Here is a 20368-nt window from a genome sequence, read left to right as displayed (position 1 = left end):
TAGCATAAAAATTCATATTTATGTTTTATAAAAATTATTATTTAATTATTAATAATATAAATCATGCTTTTAGTTTCGTAATAGTTATATAAATTCATGTTTCATATATAAAATAATTCTTACATCTTTATCATAAAAGATTTTTAGTGAATATCTTAAAAATAATTTATTTATCATCAATCACCATCTCCTAAATGATTGGCCAATGACCTTTTTTTTTTTCTCTTTTAAAATATAATTTAATTATTATATTTTTTTTTTCATGGTGTACATTACTTCTACAATTTGATAGAGGATGCATTACTGTTTTTTCCTTTTCTTTTTTCCATTTTTTACTTTGCTAATCAAAGCCAAAAATGGTAATGACATGGTTAAAAACCAGCCAAAAAGTAAAAAAGATGATTTGATTGCAGATTAGATTGGATTAGATGGGGAATTAAGGGCCATGACCACCTTTTTTGCGGCCATAATTATGATTCTATCATGAATGGTTAATGATCTGAAACTGTGTTAACTAGGGATTAGTTCCAGAAAGAAACCTGTTTTTATCTTGGACAATAACAGAATATGAGATCCTACGATATATGGGTGCCTTTTATATCAGCAACGTTGATTTGATGAGTTGATTGTGGCCGAGTCTCGTTAACCCCAAAAACCTTGTCTGGTTCATGAGTGCGCACTGATCCATGGTTCTTAATTAGGTCTTTAACTAGGTTTATAATCAATTAGCCAAATTTGGAAAGGCAACTCTCATGCCCACTTTTTAGACATGAAATAAAAAGTGCTTTATTCTGCACTCGCTTACTATTTCCATGTGAATATCAGCATTTCTTGATCCCATGATTACTAGATAAGCAAGACTAGCAATCTAATAACACTTGAAGTTTATTGTATGAAATGAGATAGAGAAATGGAAGGAGGGATTTGAATAGGAATCAGTGGAAGATCAAGAGGGTATGTACGGCAAGAACTGTATTGCCATTTTCTCATTTCTTTATCAAACTAGAATTTGATGGTTACAGCCTACCAAAGCTATTGTGCTTTTAAGGCACTATAGCAGGAAAATCACCGACCCAAGCGATGGGATCTCCTTGTCTCTCTCTCTCTCTCTCTCTTGAATTATTGTGCAAGGAAAGTAGACAAAGAATATGCATGTGAATGGATGTTATGGTGCGGTGGAAGAGGAAGACTTATTAGACTCATATATGATATATCTACCAATCTTAATTCACACCAACCATTAAGGACAACTTGTCTTTGAAAATCTTGAAAAGCAATGGACCCGCAAGGCAAAAAGATAAAGATCCATATTTTGTTTCTGTTTTTTAGTGTAGTAGCCAGCTATGCACCAATGCCACCCCGTATGTTCCCTTCAAAGATTCTGAAAAGTTGATGGAAAGAATTGCAAAATTTTGCTGGGTTTTCTGCTAGCAATTGAAGTGTGGGCAGCCCTTTGCCCCACATAATTCTGTCGCATTGAAAAGGAAATGCCATGGGGTTTCTCTCTCTCCCCCATGTGCAGCTTTTTTTTTTACCACTACTTGCCTACTGTGACTCTGTGAACGCAAATTGGATAATCGCTCTTCATTATGGTTCCTTTTTAGAGTAATTATTTAGTAGGTCCAAGGCTCCAATTCAGGAGGAGGTTGAGGCTGCAACACCTGAATACTACGGTACACTAGGCAAGTCATCCGAGCTGGCTTAGCAAACTACTCTTTTACTTCACCGGGACAGCTGCCTAAGATTTTGTTCACTTGGCCAACCTTTTGTAAGTTCAATATTGATCGTACCCAACCCAACCAATGATAACTATTCTATTTAGCCCTAGTATCCAGGGGCTTTGAACTTTTTTTTTTTTTTGAGCAAAGCTATGGGCTTTGGTCACTTCTAAATGAAGCTAAATCCCAACACAACTGCACTTGTTTTCAAAAAAGTTCCTTCTGCCATGTGGATCGGCTTTAGCTACATTCGATTACTTCACCGAAAGATGGCTGACAAGTATGAGATCCCATAACCTTAATCTACGATCGCATTGTCCACATAACTCACAAGAGAGTGCACGACCTCATCCCATAATCTTCTAGAGAACCATGCAATCTTCTTAGAGAACCATGCAAAATTGACAGACTAACAACTAAAAAAGATGGGCTTTTTTCCAAATTAAACCAACAGCTTCGTGATCGCAATTGATAAGTTCAAAATATATTGCTGTAAATTGATCATCTAGCATATTATTGCTCCTGAAAATTTGAAAATTCCAGACATTAAATCCAACAATTGAAATTGTACAAAAAGATCAATTGGACAACAATGTTTTACCCAACACAATTGCATGAGAGATGATATCCAAAAATTTCCGACTCTACGAAAATCTCGAGTCACCTCCAAATCAAATAAAGGAAAATATGTAAATGTGTTTATAATTTTGGGCAAACAAGTAACCAACTATTTGACTAAAATGCAAAAACAGATCCTCAAAAGAACCACTCTGAATCTCTGAATCTCAGCTAAACAAAAAACATGCTAACGTTCCGCAATTTAAAAAAAAAATGGAGATCAACAATAACTCAATAAATAGCAAAAATAAAAATGATTTCAAGCTCACGCAGTAGCTTCAGCAGGCGCCTCAGCCATTGTTTCATCAGCTGGCCTCTCCAACTTCACACCTACATCCTCTGAATAATCACCATGAACCTGCATTACATGGCAAGACCATCATAAGCAGCACGCATGTATCAAAAACACATTTCACTTGATGATCCAAAAGAGTAATATAAGAACAGACAGAAGAACAGAATACATGCCTCCATCAGTTTTCCAAGATCAAACTTTGGAGCTTTCAAAATCTTTACTTTCCTAATGAAGACATTTTGTAAAGGGTAGATACTTGAAGTTGCCTTCTCAATCTCTTTGCCAATGATCTCTGGAATGAACTTGCGGACCAAATCCTTGAGATCAGAAGATGATGCTTGGGCTACCATGATCTCCCTCATTTTCCTACGAATCTGGTAATATAAAAATAGAATTTTTTTCACATACAAACCACAAAAATAAGAACATTTGGAACAGAACATTCATCTTGAAACGCAAATTCATGCTTACCTGTTTTATCTGGCTGGATTGTGCATAACAAGTCCTCTTGACCTGGTTTGGTCTTCTCTTGGTAAACCCAATGCAGAACATCCTCAAAGTGTAGTTATCAGTTGTCTTCACATCCACATGAGCTTCAATCAAAGTTTGCCATTTCCTCACCAAAGACCTCAACTTGTCTGTCGTAAAATCCATTCCCTATATCATGCACCAGTGGAAAATAAGAAAAAAGAACAGACAAGATCAAGACCTTACAAATTCTCAAAAGATACTGTAGCAAAGAAGAGACATAAAATTTCTACTATCATACCCAGAAATTTGTCAAAACATTCCTCCCTTGAACATCTTCAGCTCTCAACCGGATCTTTCTATAAGCATGATCCTCATCACCCTGAAGGTCAGCTAGAGAGATCTCAAACACACGATGTTTCAGTCCTTCAGAAGCAATCTGTTAGAAACCAGAAGAGATGTAATGTATACATAGGATACCTGCTATTGTGCTGAACTGGATACTAACAAGTACACCACGTATCATTCTATAACACAAATCTAATCCAGTCATAAAAAAGACACATAAGAAAAGCTGTATCTAAATAATTTCATCCCTCATTACTTCTCTCTTTGAATTTTCAGAGAACAAAACAAAACAGAGCATTGCCAGTATTAGACCCATCCGCTAATTTTAACTAGTAGTTCAACAGCAAATATAAGCGTCTAACCTACAGTGTAAACTGAGGTCATAGCTAGGAACCTAAACCAACCACAATGGTAAAAATACTCCTAGTACTGAATAGCCATTGAATTTCGACCAGCAGAAAACAATTATTCAAAACTTTGATTCTATAACAACAACAGCAACCTTCCTCTTTTTTTTTTTTTTTCAATGAGCAGATAAAATGCGGAGGTGATAAAATATCAAAATGTATATACAAGGCATACATACCTTAGTACCCTGCGTACGGGTAACAAGAGTCTTTCCCACATTTTTCACTTGGAAAACAGAAGGAGCTTTTATATCGTACCAATCCTTCTTTGCAAATGGATCCACTCTATCCAACAAAACCAAAATAAAATAAGAGATCAAAAGGCCAATAAAATTGGAATTTTTGAGACATTCAAATTGAAAAATGAATAAGAGGCAAACTCTAGAAAAACTCACGCCTTCTTCTTGCCTCCTTTCTTTCCCTTCGAAATCCTCTTGTTCTTCCTGCACAAAAACAACAAAACCAAATTACAGACCAAGTCGTCTGCGTAGAAGGAGAGAGAGAGAGAGAGAGAGAGAGAGAGAGAGAGAGAGAGAGAGAGAGAGAACTGGGGGTGTACCCGACGGCCATGGTTGGTGGAGGTGAGGAGCCAAGGACTCAGCTTTAGCTGTAAAAGTGGAACGATATCCTTCCGAGAATCAAAAGTTAAATAGGTTATTTGGTCCTTTTGGATGGAGTTCGAGGGTAAGTTTGCCATTGAGTTCTTGCAGGAATAAACTGAACTACGTCGTTTCACTGATCGCCATTGGGCGATTTATTTATTCGGTTTGGTCCAATCAGCCTCGTCCCAAGTCCAAACTTCGCACCCAGCCCTTGAGCAGGTCCAGAGATGAATCTCATCTCTTTTTTAACTTTTTCCCATCTACTCAGGTAAGGAAGATTATAAAATATTCTTAATGTGCATAAAATACCATGTAGCAGTAGTAATAAATTTTTTATTTATTTTATAATATCATATAATAATTTTAAAATTTAGAATATCATATAATAACAGTAAAAAAATATTTATTTATTATTAAAATTTCATTTTATATATTAGCATTTACTAGTTCGGGTAAAAAATTTATGAATCCTTCTAATTTTTATTTTATTTTTCATTTTACCTACCTTTTATTAACTTAATCATCAGAGTGTGGTAAATGAGATATGCTGTTAGCCCCCAAACTCTCTATTGTATTGCAGGAAGAAGTCGTAATCAATCCCAAGTCTCCCAAAAGCACTAGGCCACACCTTATACTTTGACAAAAGTACTTGGAGGCAGTAGAGCACATTCCTCAGATACCAATATTTCTTTATTACCACAAAGTATTTCCAAGCCACGTGTCGCCAATCCAACTATCCCACCAACAAGTTATTAGAAGGAACCCTTATTTTCTTTCTTATCTAGAAATTATAAAAAAGAAGATGCAGTTTGTGTAAAGTATCCCATTACAAGTTAATAGAAAATAAAAAAAATATATATATAAAGGAATTTCACAAAATTAAAATTATCCATGCAGTTTTTTTTTTTTTTTTAATTTCAATAGCCATGCTAATTTCTCATTAGTTTGATATTTCATTTCATGTGGATGCTTCAATTAAATATTTTTTATTAATATTTTAAAGTAAGCATCAAAACACATCGTGATCATTAAACTCAATTTTCATAGTTTGATCTGATTCTTCAGTTTTAATCAGTTTTTTTGGCTAGTCAACTATATATATTAAAATAAATTGTATAGATAATCGATTTCAATTTTAGTATGTGTTGTGCATTGTGAAAGCATGTAAATTATAAATAAATAAAGTAAATATATAAAACACAAATATTTCATCTTCCACTATCAACAATAATAAATCATTATTATAAATATATTAGTTAGTATATATTTACTATTACAACACTACACCACAAAGGGTGTTTTCAACTATGGATAAGAATCACTTCCTTTTGAATTCTATATCATTTCTTCTCCACCTTAGCCCGAAGTCTCTCTCCACTGCAACGGGCAAAAGCCCATCATCAATGGGCAGAGACAAATCCGCAGCAATTGGCAAAACCCCTCCCTACAATAGGCGACAATTTCACTCCATGAGTTGAAAGTCATTCTCTTCAATAGGTAAAAGCCAAATAACCTTTTCCATCATTCTCCTATTTATAGTGTTAATTCCCTCAATTCTTATCTGATTAGGAGTCCTACTCAATTTAGGAATAACACTAAAACAAGAGTTCTACTTATTACAGAAATATTTCTCCATCCTATCGAGAAATATTTCTCTACTCAAATTAGGAAAATATCTCTCTCCAAATTTCATTAGGATTTTGAGTCATAATTCTAACAGTATAATATGATATTACAATAGTCACACAAATCAATTCAACAAAAGAAATTAATGTATTCTTATTAATAGTACTTGTTGCAATTATTAGTTAACAAACTAATCAGTAACCACTGTTGGCAGTGCCAGTGGCGGTGTCTGTGGAGGATTGAGCAGTGATGGTGTAGTGGAGTCCTAATTGCGTGAGCACGTAATGGCACCACAATTAATCTGATGTAGGTAATGAGATTTGCATTCTTCTGAAGATCGCTGTAAAGACCTATTTGGAATACAATTTCTACTATCATCTTTCGCCAACAACCTGAGGCACACGGGTGACTCGCCAGAGAGGTAATTGAACGAGTAAGTGAAATTCTTCAAATTAGGTAAGGAACATATACTCTCAGCAACCTGACCAATCAATTTGTTATGAGCCACATTTAGCTGCTCCAAGTTCCTCATTTCTCCTATGGACTCTGGCAACGGTCCACATAGCTTGTTAAAGCTCAAATCAAGAACTTTCAATCCTTTTAATATCCCTATATCTTGACGTAAACAACCTGTCAATCCCAAATTGGAGAGAATAATCTCTTCGAGGGTCCCTGCCATTTTTGCCAAACTTGGAGGGATGCAACCACTAACGTCATTATTGGCCGCGACAAACACTGAGACCGGAGAGTTGCCCAAATTTTCAGGCAAAGATGACTCAAATTTGTTATCGTTCAGGAAAAGAGCATCGAGTTCTAGCTCAAAAACTTGTTCTGGGATATCCCCATGGAACTCATTGAATCTAATGTCAAGATATTTGAGTGATGGTAGATAAAGAACAACGCAAGGAAACTGACCACTAAATTGATTGTTACTAATGTCAAGCTCATAAAGAAGGTGGAGATGGATTAAGCTAGCAGGGATAGTACCGCGGAAGCGGTTAGAGTTTAAGTGAAAGAGAGAAAGGTCCTTGAGGAGGCCGAGCTCTTCCGGCAAAAATCCAGCAATATTGGCGTGGTTCAGGTCTATTCCGGCGACTGTTAAGATGTGGGGGTCATCTGGATCTGGTGCACAATAAACACCAGTATAATTGCAGACGTGAGGACCATTCCAATTGGCAGTAAATTTGTTGGGATCAGAAGTCATTGCAAGTTTCCAAGCTTGCAGAGCTATGTAAGCCTTCATTAGTCTAGGATTTGGAATGGATATTACTGGAGGGAAAATGTGTTGGTGAGATTGGATGGAGAAGAATAGGATGATAGTGAGGACAACGCAAACAGCTAGACTGAGATATGACGATGAGTTCTTCATTTTGGAGAATGATCGATACGACAAGCCACCAATGATACACACGTATATAGATATCAAAGCTTAATTTTTTATGCGACTTATATCGTAAAAAGGTGCTTAAAATCTTTAACAATATTCCATTTTCATATTATGAAATTTCTTTAATGAAAATGATTCGATTAGTGGAGAATTAGTGGGGATTGAAGATTTGTTGACTTCCATTAATCAAGGGTGACCAGAATGTTTAAGTCTTTTTCTAACATTCTTATATATTATTTTATTGGCCTTGCTACTCTTATTTTTATTTTATTATTCATACAAAATCATGGGTTTGGTATAAATGGTAGATATGACTTCAATATTAGGGTCACAATTATATGATAAAAAAAATCTAATAGCGTTATATATCCCTATAAAAATTTTTTTAAAAAAATTATATATGTATAAATTTAATTATTATCATATAAATTTAATATTTTTGTATTATAATAATATAGTTAGTATTCGGTAATGAATGACATTTTGATTATAATTCAATTTTAATTCAATTATAAATTATTATAATTCAATTTTACTATCATTAACATTTTGATAATGAATGAGAATGATATTTAGTAATTAATATTTTTTTATTATTTAAATTTAAAAGAATAAATTAATTAAAAATTATACAATATGTATGGTATGACTTACCTATTAAATACATGGGTTCTACATATTTATATCTTGGGTTCATAATATATCAGACCTATGTAAGAATTTTTTTCATAGTGTTCAAAAATATTTCACTAAATGGTTTTAATTTTTTTTTAATATAAACGTAGATCTTGATTTTACTACTATTAACATTTTGATAACGAATGATAATTATATTTCGTAATTAATACTTTTCTGTTATTTAAATTTAAAAGATTAAATTAATTAAAAATTACACAAGATGTAAAGTATGACTCATCTATTAAATATATAGATTTTACATCTTTATATCTTGGATCTATATTAGATCGGACATATGCATGAATTTCCCCATAGTGTTTAAAAATTATTTCACTATAAACAGTTTTAATTTTCCTTTAAAGTAAACGTAGATATTGATTTTACTGCTATTAACATTTTGATAATAAATGATAATTATATTTGATAATTAATATTTTTTTATTATTTAAATTTAAAAAATTAAATTAATTAAAAATTACATAAGATGTATGGTATGACTTACCTATTTGATACATGAATTTCATATACTTATATCTTGGATCCATAATAGATCGGACATATGCAAGAATTTTCCCATAGTGTTTATATTTCATTAAACGATTTTAATTTTCATTTAAAGTAAACGTTGATACTATTAACGTTTTGATAATGAATAATAATTATATTTGGTAATTAATATTTTTTATTATTTAAATTTAAAAGATCAAATTAATTAAAAATTATATTTAAAAAATTAAATTTTATAATAATTTATATTGTAACTATTTAGAAAATATAAAAAAATTGTAATCAATAAATTAAAATAAAAATTACTACTTGGTATTATTATAATAAATTTAAAATCTTATCTCATCTTGAATTTATTTTATAAAAATCTTGATCGCCTTTTTATTAGGAAGCGAAAATGAAACATATTATTCATACTAATCCACGTGTTTATTAATAATTTTAATTTACATTTTTTAATTTTAATATATAAAAATTAAATAATATCTTAATTATTTTATTAATTAGTTCACATTTTATTTTTTAGATATTTTATTTTTTATTAATTAAATATTATTTCATATTTTTTATCAATCTTTTTATCTTTTAAAATTTTTAATGAAAAATTCATAATAAAAATAATAAAAATATAATAATATACTACGAATATTATTTAAAGATATAGTTATTTTTTGTTAATTAAATATTGTTTCATATTTTTTATTAATTTTTTTATTTTTCAAATTTTTAATAAAAATTTTATAATAAAAATATATGAATATAATAGAACATTACTTAAAGATATAGAATTGTTTGAAGTTAGATCAACCATATGATTATTTTTATTATTTTAAATATTAAAATTTTGTTATATAATTAAAAAAAGAGTAAAAGAGAATTAGATGAAAAAATGATCACGTGCTAATATCATAAAAGAAAATATTACGTGCTTGCATCGTAAGAATATCTTCCTATTTTATATAAATATATATATATATATATATATATTTTTCTTGCCTAATTTTAGTTGTCATATCCATATCCAGGACTGACATTATTATCTGTTTAGAAAACAAATTAAAGGCTAATACCTTAATGTAGACCCTTATTTTGTGATGAGCATGTGCATTGGTAGTACCGAGGCGTGATGAAAAATTATATGAGATGTAATTGGAGGCATGGGTGAATTATTAATCCCGTGGCATGATCTTGAAAAAAAATAAAAATAATAATAAAATTTTGGGGAAATTAATTTAATTAAATTTAAATAAAATTTTATTTTGTTTAAATTTAATATGGGTAGTTCTTAAATGGATCTAATTAAGTTTAATTGGGCTCTATGGGCCTAAGAAAGCCTAGTTAGGAATTTTAAATGGGACCCATTTAATTATTTTCTAAAAATTAAAATAACAAAATATCTCTCTCCTCCTTAACCCCACTCTCTTCCTCACTCCCTATTGGTGACTTCCATTTTTTCCTGTCTTCCTATTGGTTGAAACACCTCACCCATATCCCAGTCTTATTCGAATTCTGTAATTGTAGTTGTTTAAGTCATCTAAATTTTATCATCCTAAGACTCCAAACCCTATCACACCTCTCTCCCAAAACCCTATAAATACCCTACTAGAGAAGGGAAAAAAGGATGATGAAAGGAAAGAGGAAGAGAAAATTCAGAGCTACAGGAAATTTGGAGATATTCAAGACTTTTTGAGTTTTTCCTTATTTTTTCTTTTCTTCAAGAAGATTTTCATACAAGATTTCTGGAAGGTCAGTTTTTGTTGTTTTCTTTTCAAGATTCAAGATCTATGCCATACAATATTTTAATTCTATGCTCTTTGTATTCAATTTATTTTATATGTTCATATAGATCATGTAATCATGTTTAATTTGAGGGGATACACAACTCTGCACATGTTTAGTTTCTGTCTCTCGTATTTTTATTATTTTTCTTTATTTTCTGAATCTGTAAAAAATTTGTAAAAATTATATTCATATTCTACACGAAATTCCATTAATTTTAGGCTCAAGAATCACTAAAAAAGCTTTAATATTTTGTAAGTTATGGCTGTTTAAAGTTAGGGTTCCTGTAAAATCTGATTTGCAGGATATCCGACTTATGGAGCCCATATCTCCCTTATTCCTTAATATTTTTGTGCAAATCTAGTGTCTAAAATTAACTTCAGAATCTTATGAATCTTTTCCAATTGGTTTTGCATTCATATCTTTTGTGGTTAATGAGTTATGAATTTTACAAAAAAGTAGTACGATTCTATCACTTAGAAGAGTTACGATTTATGTAGATCATTCGGCTAGGGTTTTGTTTGATTTATAAATTTTATGTTATTGTATGATATGTAGGCTATCTTCTGTAATTTTGTTATGATTTTTAGGCATGTTTAACTATTTTTAAAAAATCGAATTTCTTGCTACTGTTAATCTGCCAGAATTTGAAAATTGTATATTTATGCATGTTCTTGTATTTTCTTAGGTTTTAATTGATATTTGATCTATTTTTTGTATTCTTTTAATTCAAGAAGTGTTATAAAGTGTTTGGATCATGTTAGGAGACTTAGACCATTAGGTAGTTGTAACTAATTAGGAATCTTAACCCTTTAGGAGACTAGAGTTAGAATCCAATGTAAATTGTTATTAATGTTTTCTTTATTTCTTTTATTTTCTTTAGTTTCTTTATTTTTTATTACAAACAAAATTGGTAAGTAGCCCTAAGGTAAGTACCAAAGAGGACATTTGCGTGGAGCTTATATGGAGCTAAGATATCATTGCTATACTAGAAGAAGACCCTTTTTAAGGGTAGCTTGAAGTAGCTCTAAACTTCTCGAATAACCATTGGTATGAAATTGTAGTAATAATAGAACTTTTATTTGGTAAATTAAAATTAACTTTGTTTTTAATTTAACTGACTTTTGCATGTAATTAATTTAAATAAATACTTTGTAAATTAAAATTAATCTTGTTTGTAAATTAAACTAATATTGGCATGTAAAATAAATTTAATTTAATACTTGGTAATTGTAAAATAAATTTGCATGTTAAAAATCTTTATTAGGTTGTGATTGTTTGGGACTTATGTGATATTAGAATAAATTACACATGTACATAATTAACTTAGTTCAATTATCCTTAGGGTAACTTGGTGAAAATTAATTAATTAGGTTAAATAGAAACGTAGGGTTATTTGAAATTGAATTTGTTTGTAAATTAAATTCTCAATAATAAATTAATTTTAGTCATCTGGTAAATATCATTTAAATAATTAGCAACCCCATAGATAGGAATTACTTGTGCATGAAAATTGTGTGTAAACAACAACCCTTTTTGTGAATTACTTGCGTGTGTAGGATTAGAATTGCATTTTTAGGATAAAGTTTAATAAATGAATAATAAACAAGACTTCTAGAAACATTAGTAGAGGGAGGTTAGACGTGCCTAACACCTTCCCAACCTAGACATTGGGCTATGGTAATGTAAGTTGCCATCCATGACCCTCGGAAGAAACAATATGTCTCTATGCCTTCGTGGCATAAATCCTGGTAGTGTTATGGGAAGGGTTTGATTCTATTAGGATTGTATGAAGTGCATGTCTAGGAAATGCTGTCTAAGGAGGTGGTACTTAAGTGAGACCATTGTGACTCCACCATCTTTCCTGGGCATTACCTGGTGCATTTTATATAATTCTAATGGATGATATTTCGCCTCACGCCCCCCTCACCTCCTACACTTAATTAGCTAGAATCACAAAAATAAAACCTGTAGACGACCAGCCCCTGCTCTTTTATTTTGCTATAGAATAGAAGGTGCATGTTGCCGCAGGTGGGCTTTAAGAGCTGATACGTGCATGGTTCGGTCCATTTTCTTTTCTTTATCGTATGATATATTTATTGTGTTGGTTTGCCAGGGACCATGCTCTATCTACTCCATATTTCAGTGACATCCTCTACGATACTATTTATGTCTCCATAAATTAATGATATTGGTGGATCAAGACATAAGATATATGATATAATTTACCTATTGAAAATATAAATTTTATATATTTATATTCTAAATTTATAATGAACCAGATTCGAATAAGAAGTTTACGTAATTTCAGTATCTTATTTGTTGTCTAACTTCAGCCGAAAAAACATTTTCTAAAGAAAATTTTGTTCAAATTATGTATGAAAAATATTTATCTTGTACCCAAACAACGTGGATTCCATCTTATTTTTGAGATGCAGTGAAAAAATTGTAATTTTTTTAACTTAAAGTAAAAAAAAAAAATTGAATATATATAATATTATTCAGATAATTTGTTAGTAAGATGTTAATTAAGTACTATTGTGTTCTTTTTTTTAAGTTGAATTGTGTATAATTATCTTTTAAATTGAAATTCTAAAAATTTTATCCTTGAAATTAAAATAAGAAAGCAAATTACAAGGTGTTATATGGCTGAAATTCAATTTAAAAATTAAGTAATCTATAAAATAGTCGGGAAATGAAATTAATTATGGGTGACAGTATTTCTGTATCAGTAAATATTTAATGATTCTCCGCAGACAAGATTTTGCCACTGATGAACATTAGCGACAGTGAAAAGCATTGCCAAATATTTTTTTCCTATTCGGATTACTTTATTTGGAAGAGTTTTTGGAGGTAAAGGAAGGGTTTTCAAAATAAAAAACTTGTTCAGGGAGAAATTTTTAAAGAATGTAAGATTTTTTTGAAGGTTTCAAAAATCTTACTTTTCAATCCACTAAGCTGGGGGATTTGAGAGTTTTTAATTTTTTACCTTAAATTACCTTATCTTATCTTTTCTTATCTTACTTTAAAAACCTCTCGCTTGATAGACATGAAAAGTTTCCATTTCGATCTAGAGCTAAGAAAATTTTCAAATAATAAAATTTTATTGGTGTATTAATTTCCTTTGAATCAAATTTGTCATTAGTCGATGCAATATGGTTCTACTTAAGGATTGAATTTAGTAGGGGGAGAGTCAGACAACACCATCTGTATATATGTTGGCCAGGCTGACTATATATATCAAGACAATATATGTGTTTTTCTTCAGGAAATGGGGGTGGAAATACACAGGAGAATTATGTTAAGTTTGTGATCATTACAATAGAAATTTGTAAATTGTTGTAATGAATTTCAAGTTCAAAACATTTGCAGTTCAATGAATTACGTTGGGAACCTTAGACTAGTGGTCTTTCAATTTTTATTGGCAGTCAGTTGCATAAATAATTACTCTTAAGGGAAATTAATTAGGTGCCAAGTCTACATTAGGGTTCCTGTGGACGTACATAATTATATATGCGAACCCATCAACAAGAAAGCTACCATTCTTGGGCTGATCGAAACCTCCCAACATAAATGATCATTTGTCAAACGAAATAGTTTCGAAGAAACATTATTTCATTAAATCCACAAATATTTACAAACATACAAATGATGAAAGTCAGGCAATTTTCATTTCTTGACAAAATGTTGAAGAGAAACGACAAGCAATCTATATCAACACGCTATAGACTTTTCCTGTCCTCTTTTTTCTCTGATGAAAGGGATCACAATTGAAAGAAAACAATTGTTTATTAATATAGATCTCTATGCTGGTCAAGGATACTGTTAAGAATGCACTGGTGGAGGCGGAGGAGTTGGGGGTGGGGGTGGAGGTGGAGGTGGTGGACTAGCTGAGCAACCAAATGCATCACACTTAACAGGATTAGCATAGAATGCCTCGCATTCCTCAGGTGATCGCTGCAAAGGTCTATCATGTATGCAGTTTTCCCTATCATCGTTGGCTGACAACTTGAGGCAAACAGGCGGCTCACTACAGAAGTAATTATAAGAGTATGTGAAGTTCTCCAACCTAGGCAATAAGCATATATTTTCTGGTATATCGCCAGATAGCTTGTTGTGTGCTACATTTAGTTGCTCCAACCTTTTCATTTCTCCCATAGAATCTGGCAATGAGCCCACAAGGTTGTTGAAGCTAACATCAAAAACTTTCACTTGGTTCAGCAACCCTATGTCCGACTGCAGACAACCAGTCAATCCCATATTCATAAGGATTATCTGGCTAAGGTTCCCTGCCATTTTCGTCAAGCTTGAAGGAATGCAACCACTTATGTTATTGTTGGCCAATACAACAACTGATACTGGAAAATTGCCAAAGTTTTCAGGCAAGGATGAATTGAATTTGTTGTTGTTGATGAAAAGTGCATCAAGTTGTAGATCGAATAGTTTGGGAGGGACATTGCCATGGAACTCATTGAATCTAATATCAAGAAATTTGAGTGAAGGCAGATGAAGAACAACAGAAGGAAATTCACCACTGAATTGGTTGTTGCTAATGTCAAGCTCATACAGGAGGCGAAGATGGCGAAAACTATCAGGGATGGAACCACAGAAGCGGTTGGAGTTAAGGTGGAATAGAGCTAAGTCAGTAAGGAGGCCAAGCTCTTCTGGCAGAGAACCAGATATGTTGGCACGGTTTAAGTCTATACCAGCAACTGTTATGGTGCGATTGTCATCTGGGGCTGGTGCGCAATAGACTCCTGTATAGTTGCAGACATTTGGGCTACACCAATCTAAGGTAAAGTTGTTAGGGTCAGAGGTGATTGAATGTTTCCAAGCTTGGAAAGCTACGAAAGCATCCACGAGTCTAGGGTTGTGGATGGGTGAAGGCAGAAAATAAGAAGCTTGATGAGACAGTTTAGATAAGAATATTAGGATGCCACAAAGGGTTAGCGTGAGATATGGGTTCCTCATTTTGGAGAAGAAAATCCCATGTCAAATGATACTGAGATGTTGTAGTTTGATGCTTTTGCAAAAAGAGGTTGATAATTGCTTATATGTAGATTACCTGAAGAAGGTTGGATGGTCCAATCAGCTGTTTAGCATTAAATAATATGTATATATAAAGAATTAATTAAGACTTCTGATGACTCTATTATATGCAGATATATATATTTTTTGGTTTTCCTTCATTAATTAATGAAAAGCTGAGTGCATAATATGATCAGTGGTAATACAGAGAGCTTTCACATTTTGATAATTTGACTTGATCGATCAAGAAGTTAACAAGATTTTTCCTGAACTCTTTTGGGTACATACATATATTCTGTATTCTATATCCGATTCTCTCTTCTTATCCTGTACCATACCATGCAATTGCTGGCAGCCATTATAGAGATAGGTAACACAACCTAGAGTTTCTTATGATTTGTTTGGAGAGAATTTGGTGCCTACTCACCCAAAACACGGTTTTTTCATTTCTAGTTTTTTAGCTAATGTATTAACTGGGAATGCAAGAGGGCTATGATCATCAGTATATGAGAAATAAGTAAAATTTCTGTGTGTTTCTGCCATTTGAATATGTCAAAATAACATAAGAGTTTTCGTGTGTTTGCTGCGGAACCACAGGATGGGTGAATCTGTTTTAGTTAATGTTTGGTTATCCACAAGTCTTACCATCCAAGATTATGAAAATCTGCACTAGCTTCTTGGTGGTTGGAAATTTTGGAATATTTCAATCATCACAAAGCACGAATAAGTACCATATTGGATTTTTCTAATTCAAATAATACATATTTTGTCCAAGTTGACAAAATAAATTAAGAATTAATAAGCAATTCATCTTCCATTAATCATGGTGCTTTTTGGATGGATTATGGTCAATTATATATGGTAAACCAAAATTTAAACATTATGCATGTGATACACTGGGGGATAGTTTTTTCTGAGAAATTACAACTTTTTTTAGGAGTTGTGCTTTTTCATTCACATATCAATCAAATTGGCCTTGATTGACATGTAGAACTAGAATTGAAGCTCATATGGATCTGATTAAAAAGTTTTGCTTGTTGTGTTGGTGCGGTCCAGTTTTGGGCCGGAATTAAAATCAAATCATGGTTCTGGTTTGAAGGGTTGAAGACCCAAAATCAAATTAAAGGTTACCATTTAATTCAGTTTGTTCAAATTTGACAGTAATTGAGGACCAAATCAAAGTGATAAAAATTGATTATTCAAAGTAATTCTAATCAAATATGAAATTGACCAGTTTCGATCCAAATTCGAACCAGACCATGTCTGATTGTGGTTCAAAAAAGAGAGTTTTGTTTCTTTTTTTTTTTTCCTTGTTGTGTCGCCTTTTGTTTTCTTGTATAAGGTTCCACTCATAGGTCGTCTTTTTGTTTTCATTTGGTTCAATTTTTAGACCTCTGTACTGCTCTTCTTTATATTTTTAATGAAAAAAAGCTTGTTGTGGTTGCCAAAAAAGAGGTAAGATCAAGAATAAAACTGGTTTCTTGAATTGAAACCAAGAAAATATTATTTGTTATGTTAGTCTCCATTGACACTCTTTGTCGCGACCCGATTTCACAGGCTAGACTAACACTAAGACCTAGGTTGGCATAAAGTCTTCAAGGCCTATAATAAGTCTCAATATTTACAAATCCATAACCATGACGAAAATCAAGCTCAGTATGCAAATAAAATAAAATAAAATATTATAAATTTATTTTGGACCAACCCAACTCGATAACTATAAAAAATAAAATAAAATTAAGAGAGCCCAGCTTAACCCTGATATCCATCATGCATAAATCACTTAATCTTTATTAATTAATATAATACATATATTTATTAGTGTCACGGCGGAGTTCTAATAGTTAAATAAATAGATAAATAAATAAAAACTATAAAATTACTAACTAAGAAGCACCACAACTTGCCAGCGAGCTCAACTAAAGCCGAACTTTCCCTTAAATCTAAGTGCGGGGGCTAGCGAAATCAACTCAAAACCATGTCTCAACCCAACTTTTCATATCTATAAAGATCAGGTTCCAGTGAGACTATCTAAAGCCGCAACTATCTGTCCAATCCATATCCATATATACCATATAGAAATAACACACTTAACTCCAAATTATCCTCAGGGCGGTAATCGCAAATAAATAACAATAATTAAATATGCGGTAACTAAAATGCCCCTAATATATTAACTATTTATATACATAATTAAATATTTATAAAATACATGAATATGCCAGATATATAATAATATTAAAATTAAAAAATAATCAATATCTAACGCACAGACTAGCCGACTCAACTGCAACTAATCTAGCTAGAAGAAGAAAAATGGCCGGTAACGAACACTAATACAGACACACTAACCTCTATTAATTTACTAACAAAATAATTAATTAATTCAAACTGAATAAGTAAAAATTATTCCTTTGGTAGAGTCACCCCATAACTAGACCTAGTCCCTTATAATAAAACTTATCAAAATGCAACACTTAGGACCTCAGGCCCACAACAGCAAACATAACGCCTATTCGGGACCTACAAAATATCTAATTTAGGTCTAATTCTCCATATCCAATTTAGGTCTTTATACTTCACTATTGTCCAAATAAATCATCAAATACCTTTCAAAAAATTTTAAAATATTTATGAGGGTCCTTCTCATCATCTTAAAGTCTAATAAATTTATTTTAATTGTTTTTAACATACCAGGAATATTTTATAAATTAATCAGCTAACTTAATTAAAGTAAAAATCACGCAACTTGGGTTCAGAATTACCTTTGCAAATTCTGCGAGTTCAGAATTACCTTTGCAAATTCTGCGATATGAAACACGTCCAAAACGTCTGAAAATGCTGGAATCGACTGTAATATTGATTATGTTTCAGACAGACCACTAGGCATCTATTTCAGGCCGAAAAACCAGTTTCAAACACTAGTGAGCTAAATGTCCATGCTACTTGCGAAATGTCCATGAGTCACTTGTCTTAAATATGAAGACAGTTTGTTGAAATTCCTTTCAAATAGTCTGATATCGGTAAATTTAATTTAGGCTATCCGACCTCTGATCGAGGTGTGATCGGTGTCAAATCGAAATTTATAGAGTGTAAATCACAATCTCGGTTGGGATCTAGCCTGAAAGCCACGAAATACTCAATTTCTCTCTCTTCGAGTCTCTCTCTCCCGATCATCAAATGAAACACCATTAATCACATCTAAAAAGCTTATAATCCCAGGCTGTTGATTGGAGTGGCTAGTTGGTGGTGAATGTTGCCGGAAAAGGAAGAACGCAGGGGGAGGAGGTGGTTTACGGGAAGGAAATGGGAACAAAAAAGTGGAGAAGGGAAACTAGTTTCAATGAACCTAGACGTGATTCACGCCCAGCTCCTTCCTTTTATTATTTTTTTATTATTTTTTTTAATTTATAATATATATGATAAAACTTGTTTTTAATAAAATATAAAATAATAATTTGATATTAAAAAAAAAACAAATATCATTTTAGAACAGAATTCATGTTAATGATATATCCAAAATAAATTCCTTGATATTAATAATTTCAATATATTTATAATAAAATAATACTATAATATTACTTTACTAATAAAATATTAAAATTAACACCTTAACTAGTCCCCTTATTAAAATTAATAAATATACCAGTTATAATTAAAGTTTTTTTATATATAATATAATAAATATTGTAATATTACAATTTTTTTCTAATAATAATAATAATAATAATAATAATAACATAAAATTAATTACTTCGAAACTCAATTGTAATAATTTAAATTTAAGACTTCAAAATCTTAAAAGTACATTAAAACAATATTAAAATAATTAAATTAATAAAATATTTATTTTCTTAATTTTTATTTTCTTATTTTTAGGGCATTACACTCTTGCTTCTGTTTCTGTAAGCTTATGATACAAACAGAACTCCATAGCCTACAAACACCCGTACACAAGTTTGTTTATGCATATATGGTGAAACGTTGTAAGATGTGAAATTTGAGTTATCGTTTAGATGAGGCCAATCTTCAAGATCGTAGGTTGATTAAAGTCAAGTAGTGAATTTGGTGGCTTTTAATATATGGCTGGCAAAAGACTCAGTTTCGCTGTTGTCCGTTCAAGCATACTATTGATATTAATTGTGACAGTAACATATGGATTTAATTTAATTCCACTTGCAAGTATAGAAACCTGCTGCAAGATATATACATTATTTAAAGTCCCCATGCATGATGAAGTTAGCTGCAAGGGAAACATGCCTGAAAAAAGAAATATATAAACTCAAGAAATTTGTACAAAATGTATTTCCTTGAGAGAAAAAGAAGGTCGATACTTATTTGGATGGAGGGAAAATGTATCAAAAACCCATAGAAAATGAAAGAAAAATTTAATGAAGCAAGCAACCACACTAAAATATCAATATATTCCTCAGGTAGATGTTGATGATGATTGATGAATGGAAATGCCGGGCAAGAGATGGAAGAAGGCAAGGAGGAAGCAATCATGGAAAGAAAATTTGTATATTGAGTTATGTGAATAAATAAATGACCAACCACATATATATTTACCATATCTTAAACTAGTTAGCACAAACATTAATCATTACCAGACTAAATTAAGAAGTGAAGAAATCTTAATTTTAACGATTCCAAAACAAAAACTTCAAAAAGCAAACATTTGAAACTAATTTATTAAAAATAAATAAATAAAAAGGGTGCGAAGTTGGCTTGTATAATATTGCCTAATCACCATTAGTTAAATAAGAAAATAGCTTGGAGTCATTGTACCAAACTCTTAAGATCAAATCATAACAAGGCAGTGTCAGCTATCCTGAAAGCTTGCAAGTCTTCAATAATGCTTCCAACATGTAGCTGGGTTTTATTCTTTTTTATTCATTTTCATGATA

The 20368-nt window shown here is 31.5% G+C and overlaps 2 protein-coding genes and 1 pseudogene across 2 annotated transcripts; all 3 read right to left on the bottom strand.

The window, feature by feature from the left end:
- Positions 1 to 2345: 2345 nt before the first annotated feature.
- On the bottom strand, positions 2346 to 4565 carry LOC110632798 (40S ribosomal protein S3a). The gene is made up of 7 exons (XM_021781130.2): positions 4414 to 4565; positions 4250 to 4297; positions 4034 to 4139; positions 3401 to 3538; positions 3103 to 3288; positions 2805 to 3005; positions 2346 to 2694 (listed from the first exon to the last, which is right to left on the bottom strand). Exons 1-7 carry the CDS (start codon positions 4422 to 4424, stop codon positions 2602 to 2604), a joined length of 783 nt encoding a protein of 260 aa, XP_021636822.2. The 5' UTR covers positions 4425 to 4565; the 3' UTR covers positions 2346 to 2601.
- A 1782-nt stretch (positions 4566 to 6347) lies between these two features.
- LOC110632797 (leucine-rich repeat extensin-like protein 6) lies at positions 6348 to 7451 on the bottom strand. Its single transcript, XM_021781129.2, has one exon. The coding sequence runs from the start codon at positions 7449 to 7451 to the stop codon at positions 6348 to 6350; it is 1104 nt and encodes a 367-aa protein (XP_021636821.2).
- Positions 7452 to 14030: 6579 nt separating this feature from the next.
- Positions 14031 to 15439, bottom strand: LOC110632789 (leucine-rich repeat extensin-like protein 6; annotated as a pseudogene).
- Between the last annotated feature and the right edge of the window lie 4929 nt (positions 15440 to 20368).

This window comes from Hevea brasiliensis, chromosome 15, assembly GCF_030052815.1.
Source record: "Hevea brasiliensis isolate MT/VB/25A 57/8 chromosome 15, ASM3005281v1, whole genome shotgun sequence".
Lineage (NCBI taxonomy): Eukaryota > Viridiplantae > Streptophyta > Magnoliopsida > Malpighiales > Euphorbiaceae > Hevea > Hevea brasiliensis.
This window is presented reverse-complemented; position numbering and strand designations above follow the sequence as displayed.